This window comes from Misgurnus anguillicaudatus, chromosome 4, assembly GCF_027580225.2.
Source record: "Misgurnus anguillicaudatus chromosome 4, ASM2758022v2, whole genome shotgun sequence".
NCBI lineage: Eukaryota > Metazoa > Chordata > Actinopteri > Cypriniformes > Cobitidae > Misgurnus > Misgurnus anguillicaudatus.
In genome coordinates, this window is record NC_073340.2 from 13,463,761 (window position 1) to 13,475,895 (window position 12,135).

At 38.1% G+C, this 12,135-nt stretch overlaps 1 protein-coding gene across 1 annotated transcript in view; it reads left to right on the forward strand.

Annotated features, from left to right (window-relative positions):
* The first annotated feature begins 1,178 nt into the window (after window positions 1-1,178).
* itga3b (integrin, alpha 3b) overlaps window positions 1,179-12,135 on the forward strand; it is a 43,985-nt gene continuing 33,028 nt past the window's right edge. Inside the window, exon 1 of the mRNA XM_055176674.2 lies at window positions 1,179-1,571. Within this exon, the coding sequence (XP_055032649.2) occupies window positions 1,399-1,571 (173 nt within the window). The 5' untranslated portion in view covers window positions 1,179-1,398. The remainder of the gene's footprint in view (window positions 1,572-12,135) is intronic.

The window sequence follows — 12,135 nt, forward strand, 5'->3', positions numbered from 1 at the left end:
TTACTCTTTGTACAGCGCTTCTTGAATGTGTTAGCATTTAGCCTAGCCCCATTCATTCCTATGGCTCCAAACAAAAGTTTTGTGCTACCATTACTCGTGTAACTACTCATGTAACAGTCTTTTATAGGGAAAACATGGAAGTGTTTGGTGGCTTCTAAATTCTTTCCTGTTTGGAGCCATAGGAATGAATGGGGACAGGCCAAATGCCTACACATTCACGAGGCGCTGCACAAAGACTAAAAGTGCACGCATTGAAAAAAGATAGGTATGTATTAATTCGTCTAAGTTGAGGTAAGAACATATTAAAATATTGAAAAACGGTGGTGTTTTCCTTTAATAAGTCAGTCAGTATGACCTAATAGATTTGTCTCTTATCATGGCAGTGCTGTGGATTTCAGCTCATCTGAGAAAGTCAAGAGTCAGATTCTTATGAGACTCTAAACAAACAAACTGCTTGTAAATTATACAGTAAGAAATATGAATGTAGTTCATATGAATATTTTTGTTTTTGTATTTATTGATACATTTATAACATGATAGTTACGCATAATCTCACTGTTGTTACCTGTATGCAAAAAAGTTATTCGTTATTTTAATATTAAACATTATTTATTAACCAAGAATAAAAACTATTTATTAACAGCTTTGATATATTTTACACTGATGTATTTAGCAGATGATTGTAACTATAGCGAAAAACTCAGCTGATGCCAAACCTGAATAACAAAACTTAGAAAAAATCTTCCTATATGGCAAAAAAAACGAAATATATTAAATATCTGCAAAATACATTTTGTAAAAAATAAAGCTTAATTAAATATATTATTGAATTGGAAAATATAAGTTTTAAACTTCATGTATTAACATTTATTTCAAAATTTATTTCAGGGGCAACAAATACATTTCAAATTTTACAACCCATGTATACAAAAAATATATATTTTTCCTAGTATAAAATATAAAAGTGTGTATAAAATACAACTGGCCAAACATATTTTTTGGTGAAAAAATATATTTTTTAAAACATTTCAGAATATATTTCAGCACATATATATTTGTTTGCCCTTTTTTGTATCCTTCAAAATATTTTTTGCCGTAAGGGTTATGTGCAGCATAGCAACAGGTGTGTGCTTGTGAGAGAGCCCGCGTGCGCGCGCAAGAGAGAGAGTGAGCGAGCGAGCGAGCAAGAGAGAGCGAGCGGGAGACCCCTGGCTTCTGTTGTATTTCAGATCTCTCTAATCAGATGTCTGTACTCAGTCCGGTGTGTGGAGCTCAAAGCTTGAGTCTAAATCGCGTCTCTATGGCATGTGATTGACAACATTTTCATATTAGCGAGAGAGAGAGAGAGAGAGAGAGAGAGAGAGAGAGAGAGAGAGAGAGAGAGATTGAGATTAAAGTATGGCTTGTCAGAAGTTACGCTTGTGTGTATTTGTGATTTACGCGATTGAATCGATTGTCGGATTTAACATTGACGTCCAGTTTCCGATCATCAAAGAGGGAAAAAATAAAGGGAGTTTCTTCGGCTTTTCAGTGGCTTTACACAAACAGACCAAAAACACCAAACAAAACCTGTAAGTACCCGACAATCCTGCTGTTTTTACCTCACGGTGCTGCTTTTATGTATTTATTAAATGAATAACAATGTAGCTACATCTATCAGAATAAAATCTGTTTCGCACCTGCAGTGAAGAAGTAATCGTGTCCAAAACTGTGTACGGATCTCATATCATTCATGACAAGCGATTCTTTTTTAAACGATTCAGAGGAACCGATTTGCAAAGCATTTGTATCTTAAACATCATTTATCTGCAAGATAATTTGTTTAGAAGTAAAACTGTGACAATATTGTAAGCAATATCTGTTTAATATAACAGGCATTCATTTAATGGACAGCAGCCTACTGCTGAACGAACCGATTGGTTTAAATGAATCAGGTTTTTGATCTGAGTTGAGGTCATTTAAATGAAGAATACAACACAGACAGCAGATTACAGGACTGGTAAATCAATGTGCTTTTATTCAAGGAAGACATATTCTGTTCTTTAGGATATAGTTTTAAGATTTTTTCTGTGATCAGCTGAAGTGCACGGTTCATATCGGGTTTTGTAAGACCGAGCATTTTCAAGCCCTTATATCCTGTGCTGGTATAACCTGTTGTCAGTAGCTCCTCTGCCTTCATGCTGCTGTGTGCTACCAGAATTAGCAACACAAGTACAGGTCAGCACTCGCTGTGGTGAGAAAATCAATTGTACCTAAGTTAAGTGGACTACTCATCTAATGTGCTAGGGAGTTTCCCTCATTAGCCTATCATACAGTTTCATCTACAGTCACTAAAGGAACTTCAGGAATCTTATTGGTTGCATGTTTTTGTCAATGACTCTCTATTTATAGTAATCACTTCTTTTCTGATCTTTCCGGTACATTAGATGGTTATAAATTCAGCACTTAATGCATTGTTATCGTTGAAGGACTGGATCGATGTTTTGCCTCCGGGAATTCTGATATTGTCCAGGCACTAAAACCGGAGAGAGGGCCACATGTCATAGTGAGTGTGTCCATTACTTTAAGGCAGATGGGGACCCTGGTATATAAAGATATAAAACATTAGAAGTTCTGTCAAGAGGGCTATAGATGAACGTAAGCAGACCCAGCTGTGGGTTAATACAAAGCTTTACATGTAAAAACTGCACGATCTGTGAGCTGATGACATTTAACTGTGAACTTTACTGTCAGGGTCACACAGTATGTCACTTCAAAATAAGAAATTTTACATTATGCATAGCAGCAACCTTATTATTGTTCCTGGTACACTCTAAGAAAGGATGTGTTAATTTTAACACATTGTTTTGTGTTATCCTATTTAAAGGTGCAGTGTGTAAATTTTAGCGACATCTAGTGGTGAGATTGCGAATTGCAACCAACGGCTTAGTCCACGGCTCACCCCTCGCTTTTGAAACACATAGAAGCTACGGTAGCCGCCACCGGACAAACACGTCATCGCCGGAGACAACTTAGTGAACAAATTTCCTTTAAGGGCTCCTGTAAAAAAATGGCAGCACAAAATGGCTTCCATGTAAGGAGATCCTCGGTGTATGTAGATAAAAAAGTCTCGTTCTAAGGTAATAAACGCATAACGGTTCATTATAAAAGGTCTTTATACACCCCTGATAATATAGTTTTGTATATTATTTTGCATTTCTGTCAAAAGATCCTTATAAAAATTACACACTGCACCTTTAACACATGGGTCATTTCATTCGTTTTGAGTTCAAATAAATAAAAGGGACAACACAAGATGTGCTAAGTTAAGGACTAACCCTAACAATTCTAACCCAAACTCCATGCGACCATGGTTTAAAAATAGACAAAAACATGATGAAAGCTATATATTAAATCACATTCTAAAGCAAATCCCAAATCTAACCCCAAACCCAAGCAACAATGGTTTAAAACACAGAAAAAAATTACAAACCACCAATACATAAAACGACACAAAAACATGAGCCAGGACTGGCGTATCATATGCACGCAAAAATTACATTTGGTGTATGTATTGCACGACTTTTCACACTAGGTGCTATTTATACGCACTTAATGAGAATGTGTTATGATAGTAAAGTAAAAATTATTTAAATATACAACAACATTAAACAAATGTACAAATGAAATTTTGATTTTAATAACAAACAGTGACGTGTAAAACATGAGATGAGTTTTTTATAGACTAAAGTAAAAAGTTTGTACAGTTATTACACTGCAAAAAGTGATTTTGTGCATAAAACAAGCAAATAATAATAATAATCTGCCAATGGGGTAAGCAAAAAATCTTGAAAATTTTTCTTAAACACTACTAAATTCAAGAAAAATTCGAAAAATGTGTTTACGTCATTGGCAGAAATTTTTGTTTTATGCACAAAACACATGCTCTAAAAACTAGACTTATTTTTTGGGATGTTTTGCTCATCAAGAAAAAGCATCTTAATTTGAGAATTTTTAGATATTTTTACTGAAAACAAGACAAAAATACTAGAAAAGACTAACTGTTTATCAGTGAAAAAGTGAACATAATCCAGCAATTGACTCTATACAGACCTTTAGCCAAATAGACTTTTGAGCTTTTGATATCCCAGATTGAGACCTTTTTAAGGGTTGCAGCACCTCAAGGCACAAAACAAATTTACAGTAGACCTCATACGGGCCATTCATTCAGCTGCTGCTGTAGTCTGCTCTGTGATTGGTTCTTCCAGAGCTGTGACCCTGTGGAATGCTGAGAATTCCTCATCTTTCCCGGCTCAAATGGACCTGCCAGCCTGCAGGTTGGGACAGGACTGAGATGGGAACCCCACAAACAGACAGAGGATCAGACTCTGTTTCCAGACCTGCACAGTCATTTTGTGCCTCAGATGGAGAAAGTTTATGAAGTGCAGTTGTGCTTTTGTTTTGGATAAAGCTTAAGAACAAATCAGTATATCTCAGCCATTTCTCTTTGAGGCACACGTTTATTTAAAGAGATGAATGAGTTGCTGAGCGTTCATCTGTTTGCTCGAGGCAATGCATTGTGACTTCTTTCATTTGATCTTTTCTTTCTTAAGATTCTATAATAGTAAAAGAAAATGGTAATCTGAATTATTGTTAATGAAAGTTAAAACCCCCACAAACATTTCAGCTCCCTTTACAAACATTACTCTCGCATACCTAACCGTTTCAGCCATTTTTTACTGTTTGTTCATTCTCAACTCCCACAATCCTCAGTCAGTGTCGTACCTCCCTCAATCTTACTGTTGATGTACAATAAGATACGAATAATTAATGACCTTCTCCTGAGCAAATGTTTACACTTTCCCAAGATATACTTGATGTCTCTGTATTTAAACAAGAAAAGGCTTATGGAAGACTTTGTTTATAAATGAATAAGCAGAGAATAATCTGTTCACACACTGCAAAAAAATGACTTTCTTACTTCGTACCCTGTAAAACATTTGCTGTAATTATGCAGCTGGTTGCCAGTAACTTACTGTAGAAGATAAAGACTAAAATGTTTCACGTTCATTTAACTTTGAACAAACTGTTGCCAGTAAATAACATAAATGTAAAATCTACAGTAAGTTACTGGCAGCTAGTTGCCAGTAACACCCAGTAGTACTGTAATTTCTACAGAAATTTTTACAGTGTATTTTTGTCTTGTTTTTTTAGTACAAATATCTAAAAAATCTTAAATCAAGATGTATACCTAAGAAAATAAGTCTATAGTTCCTAGACAAAAAATATAAAAGTAAATTGTTTTACCCCATTGGCAAACTTTTTTTTTGCTTGTTTTTTTTTTGCTTGTTTGAGAATCCCTCCAGCATTCTCATGTTTCAGGCCAGCAGTTAAGACTGTTTGATTCAGGTGTGGGCCTTTCAAAGACACGGCTGGGTGCTTTGTTAGACCCTCAGTGATGTCTGATAAAACAGAGTCTGATATTATACATGAGATTTGCATGCAGTCATAATAACATTAGACATTACAGCGGCTACTATTGCCAGACAGTGTTTCCTTTTCACTTTTAATTTGTAAAAAGAAACAGATCATTCAATTGCACTTAGCCAAAGAGGAACTGCTCTTAAAGGAACAGTGAACCCACTCTTATGATGTTGAGAGTTTCATGAAATTCAAAAGGTGATAAAATGCTCTGGCTGCTGTTTTTAGAATCAAACAACAAATCTTTTAATCTTGTTTAGATAATTATGTTTGTTTTCTAAGAGATGGTGGCAACATTATGTGCTATGTAAACTAAACATCTGCTGCGTTTCCATTACAGATTTGTGCAAAACATGATTTTCTAAATGTCAATAAAAACTTTTGTGAAATGACAGCATTTCTACTAACCAGTGATATGGGACTAAAACTTAGTTTTTCCTCTTGCAATATGTCATTCCAAACATCAGGTCGACTGATGTTGGTAGGTTTACTAATATCACATCCACCGCACTTGCCAGTTTTTTTAACCGAAGGAGACGTAGGAGTGTTATCAAAACATTAATGCCAAGAAAAGCCCATTAAACTTAATGCAGGGCTCAACGCAAATAATTTTTTTCACTGGCTCCATGTCAGTGTCACATATTGAAAAAAAGTAATTCAAAAGTCAATGAATTGCATACATATACAACAAACAAGTTCCAACGAAAACAGGCTCCCAACTTTTCTGCTTTACCTAAACCGACAGCAAATTGTGCAAAATATTGAATTGTTTCTTTCGTAATGTTTTAAGTAAATGTTTGCTTTCGAGATGTTAAATAATATACATTGATGAAAAAATATTTTAGTGACTGAGGGTAAAGCACTGGCCCGATCAGGCAAGTGACGATACTTTTTACTGTCCCGAACATTTCTCACGCTTGGCCTGGGCCACAGGGCAGTCCTTTCTGTTGAGCCCTGTTAATGTGTTTCTGTGAGGTTTTAATACATACCACGTCATTTTCAAATAATGATTATGTTACTTATGTACATCAGGTGACCCTAAAAATATGTGACCCGTGCTGGCAAATTGAGTCGGAATGAACAAATTTTCCAAAATGAGTAAACTTCAAAACAATGTATGATTTGTTGGAATCAGACAAAACATGACAGACATGTGTTTGTATTTTGAGGGTTCAAACCAAAATCACAGCATCCATACCTTTAAATCACTGGAAAAATGTATAGATTTAGCACACACAAAACCAAAAACTATTTAGAGAACTGGAAACGGTAGACATGGTCTTAATGTACTTATTTTTATGGAATTTTGACCAAAATCAACACTTATACTTTCTTTCGCCTGTAGCTGAAAATATGTACATATGTATAAACTGTTTACATTGCAGTTTTTTGTATTATAAATTTGCAATGTCAATTTGCACAATTTAAAGAATAATGGGGCGGCAGTGGCTCATGTAGGTTGTCTACAAATCGGAAGGTTGGTGGTTCAATCCCCAGTTCCACCTGACCAAGTGTCGAGGTGTCCTTGAGCAAGACAACCCCAGCTGCTCCCAACGAGCTGGATGGTGCCTTGCTTGCCTTGCAATGACTGAGTGAATGGGTGAATGTGAGGCACAATTGTAAAGCGCTTTGGATGGCCATATGTCTGTTAAAGCAACACCAAAGAGTTTTTTTTACCTTAAAATAACGTTTCCAAAAAAGTTTCAGTGGTTCATCCACACAAAACAGGGTGAATGGCACTTTCACATTCGCTTTGCAGCCCTCTATCGGCCAAAACCGCACTAAAGAAGTTTCCAACCGTCGGGTAGTGGTCCTGTAGTTCGAGTGAAAACTACAAAAACTTGCTTTACGGCAGACCTACAATCCAATCAGAGCCAGCTATGCTGCAGTATTTACGACAGTGGTAATGAACAATTACGCTTCTAACCTGTAGGGGGAGCAAAGAGCCAGAGTTCTTTAGTGTTGCTTTAAAAGCGCTATATAAATGCAGTCCATTTTCCAATGGAAACTCAGCTACTGTTTATTTGTTTTAGTTTTATCTCCACGATGTGGAGACAGGCCTTGTCTAGACAGGCCTCAGATCTCTGCTTCAGTAGAAGTCTATATGAACTTTTCCTCCCACATTAGTGGAAATTATCTGATGATTTAGATGCAATAGCACATAAGCACTTTTAATACTGTACTAAAGCAAGCATCACTAATAACAAGAGCTTTAGTCTAAAATCTGTTTTAACAATCAGTTCAAGTGAGTCAGGAGACATGAACCGTAAAAAACACCTGCTGTGAACATCACTATCTTCTGACTATCAGGGAACAGGTCTTTTCTTTCTCATCCTAAGGAGATTATTTGAAAATGCTCAGATGTACCTCAGTGAGATGTGGAAATGATCATCTAGGGAGATGTGAATAAAAATCTGGTATCTTGTTCATCATTACTCAGCCCTCGCAACAGATGTGCATACATGTACATGAAGACAGAAATTAGACAACCCAAGAGTCCCTGACCATGAGTTTATTTTGTTCCACTTGAGTCATATGTTGTAATAATTATAATAATATAAATAATAATAACAATGGTTTGTTAAGACATTTGCTGTCATTTGATGTTCTTATAACTTGTTGCCTTATACAAATGGGCAAATAGATAATGTCACAGTAGATCCAAAGCATTATGTGTTGATACTCCAAGCATGTAAACAACACTTGGTGAGCAGATGCCATGAGCTGCCAGTGCTGTATCAACAAGACCACAATACTGCATTGCATTCAATAGGGGTGGGCGATAAGACCAAAATCTTATATCATGATAGGATTTATTTTCTATCATGATAACGATATGTATCACGATAGAGTTTTCTTTATCTTTTAATACGATTTTTTTTCTATATTAAAAATCTTACATGCCATAGAATTTTCATAATTCTCACAAAAAACTTATACAAGCATGAAAAGAAGACAAATACAAACAAAACTCAAGATTACTGAAGAGAAACAGACAGTGATGAAATAAGGAAATGCGGCTTGCGCGCTCCTCTCACACAGAAACAGCGTGCGCATTTAGCTCTGTTGTATTTGTTTAAATGGCTTAGAATCACTTGTTTTAAAACTGATGTGCTTAAATACGTGTACAAACATTACATTTTCGTGAAAACACACTCAGCAATGTGACGTGTAACCTTGATAGAGACGATAGTCCAAAAGCTCTACCGGTTGGGTTTATCACCCACCCATAGCATTCATCATAAATGTGAATCAGATATTTAAATGTATAGGGGCTGTGAGGGATGTTAAACTCTTTATCTGCCATTTATAGCAGCTTCTGATTCGTAAGGATTAGAAAGCTGGAGCTTAAAGTGTTCACGTCACCATGAAATGTGTTTTGCTCGGGTCAGTGTGGTCTCAATGTAGTCTGTTGAATATTAATAGAGATCTGATTCATCATGTCACAGCATTAATGTGACTAGAAGCTGCATATCATATGCAGACAGAAAAGATCTGATTCTCCTGATGTTGTAAAGTGTGTACCTGCACGTGTGTTGTAAATTTTAGCTTGTCATTAAACACTTTCATATGCTTGACAATAGGGATGGATGCATAACGATTAATCGCGATTAATCTATAGCAGAATAATTTAAAAAATAGTTTTTGCATCATACATTGGCAAGAAAAAGTATGTGAACCCTTATGAATAAACTGGTTGATTTGCCATCAAATGTGATCTGATCCTCATCTAGGTCACAACAATAGACAAACACAATGTGCATAAGCTGACAACACACAAATAATTTTAGTTTCTTGTTTCTTTTTTGAGAACCCCCATTAAACATACATAGTGCTGGAGGAAAATGTAAGTGAACCCTTGGATTTAACAGCTTGTTGAGCCTCATTTGGCAGCAAAATTTCAAGCAAGCGCTTTCAGTAGGGTAACACTTTACAATAACAGTACATGAATAATCATGTACTAATACATACATTAATAATCAGTTTAATATGAACTAATGATGAGTTAAGCTATTTACTAATCAATAACTAACCGTAACTATGTTATGAGTCATATGAATTCATGCATGAATTACACCCACCTTAACTACACATTAATACATGTTTGTTAGTTAATGCATTAATTAACACTTTGCATACCACATATCAAACAAGCTCTCTAGAAGAACGAAAATAACTTTTGTTAATGCAAAATGTTTAGGTTTGTAATGCAAAACTGTTTATACATTTGCTCCTGCAGCTGAGCTAAAAACATTGAATGGCACTGGATGTCTTGCAACATTTACAGTTAACCTTAATCATTAAATGTGCAATTATGGATTAATAATTAAAATTAGTTCCACTGCTGCCATTAAGAGTGAAAGACGCTATTCTTTCTAAATTTAAATCAGTGTTAGCCTACAGACGATGGTTATTGTGTGAACTGGCTCGTCTTATTATCAAAATGCACATACAGTATCTGTCTTGTTCTTCTTTTAAGCCATTATTACCCCTTCCAAATTTCTGACCAATTTTCACATTTGCTCCTCTCCTTTAAAACCACCAAAAATTAGGATTTTGATGAGCTGAATTTGTATAGAATGTGTAATTGATAACTTTTTAACAATGTACCCCTCCAAGAAAAGTCATTGTGTAGGGCCTACACAATAATACATTAACAAGTCATTAATTTATGTTAGTTTATGAGTAGTTCATAATTATGTGCCCCCTCAAGTAAAGTCATGACCTAATCATACATTAACAAATCATGAACTTATGTTTGTCAGACAATGAAAACAGAAGATCCCAGTGCAGATAACAGAAGACTTTATTTAAATGATAATGAGAGGAAAATGTCAAAAGCACGTCTGGGCTCAAAGCCACACCAAGGCAGACGGCTGGGGTGGAGATCACACACTGGCACCGCATCGATGAACCACACACGTTCGGGCTCCGGCCAGACAGACGAACGGTGGGAGAGAGTATGAAGACCCCGATACGGGGTATGGTGCGTAGACCGCTTCCGTGAGCGCCGCGTCACGGAAGCCACTGGGACAGGGGGTAAATCCTGCGGCGGGCAGAGGGAGAGAGAGAGAGCGTTAGAGAAACAGATGAGAGCAGCTGGACAGCTCCAGTGATGAAGGACCTCTCCGGTGGACAGCGACAATGCCGCGATGAGCCTCTGCAGTTAAGTAATAGACCAGTCTGTAAATCCAACTGAGGTTGAAGACAGTCTGTAACAGGCAGCAGAGAAACAGTCCAGAGAGCCGAGGGAATAAACAGAATCCCAGCGATAAATCCTGGACAGCAGATAGCACAAATGTCATGAATAAATCCAAACAAGAAATCGACACAAGACAAGACTGGAAACTAGCAATGCTAGTAATGGCGAGAACATATACAGCAGTATCAAAAACCAAAGTCACGACAGGACCCCCCCCCACGACCGCCCCCAGGCGGTCCATGGGAGGGCTCACCTTGTCGCCGACGGAAGTCCACAATCAGGTCAGGATCCAAGATGTCCCGGGCCGGTACCCAACACCTCTCCTCCGGACCATAACCCTCCCAATCTACCAAATACTGAAAACCCCTGCCCCGCCGACGCACATCTAAAAGGGATTTAACCGTATAAACTGGGGCACCGTCCAGAAGCTGCGGGGTGGGAGGGGTGGGAGCAGAAGGGACAGGGTTAAAGGGAGAAAAGAAAACAGGCTTCAGTTTAGACACATGAAAAACTGGGTGAACTCGACCGAGAGCAGGAGGCAATCTGAGCTTAACTGTCACCGGGTTAATAACCTTTTCAATACTGTATGGCCCAAGGAATCGAGGTGCCAGCTTACGAGATGGCCCTCGGAGAGACAGATCCTTGGAAGAAAGCCATACCTTTTGCCCACAGATAAAACGGGGCGCGGGTCTACGGTGACGATCAGCCGCGGCTTTGGTGCGTCTGGAGGTCCTGAGTAATGTATCTCTAGCCCTTCTCCAGGTGCGTCTGCAACGTTGAACAAAGGCTAGCGCAGACGGGACCACCGCATCGAGTTCCTGATCTGGGAAAAGAGGGGGCTGAAACCCCATGGAAGCCTCAAACGGAGACATCTTATGGGAAGAAACAGGAAGAGAGTTATGTGCGTATTCTACCCAGGGTAACTGTTGGCACCAAGAGCTCGGATACTGAGATGTCAGACAGCGGAGCGCACGACCAAGATCCTGGTTAGCCCGTTCACATTGCCCGTTGGTCTGTGGGTGATAACCTGAAGACAAGCTGGCTGTGGAGCCGATCTGTCTACAGAACTCTTGCCAAAAACGGGAGATAAATTGAGGACCCCTATCAGAAACTACGTCAGAAGGCAGACCATGTAAGCGAAAGACGTGTTCTATCATAATCTGAGCCGTCTCCTTGGCAGAAGGAAGCTTGGGCAGAGGGACAAAATGCGCTGCCTTAGAGAAGCGATCGACAATGGTCAAAATTACAGTGTTACCTCTAGAATTGGGTAAATTGGTAACAAAATCAATGGCTATATGAGACCAGGGACGGGAAGGGACAGATAAGGGCTTAAGCAGACCTACTGGGGCTTGATGAGAAGCCTTATTGCGGGCACAAACCTGACAGGCTAACACAAACTGTCTGACATCGGAACCCATAGAGGGCCACCAAAATCGCTGACGGACGGCAGCCAACGATCTCCGAACCCCAGG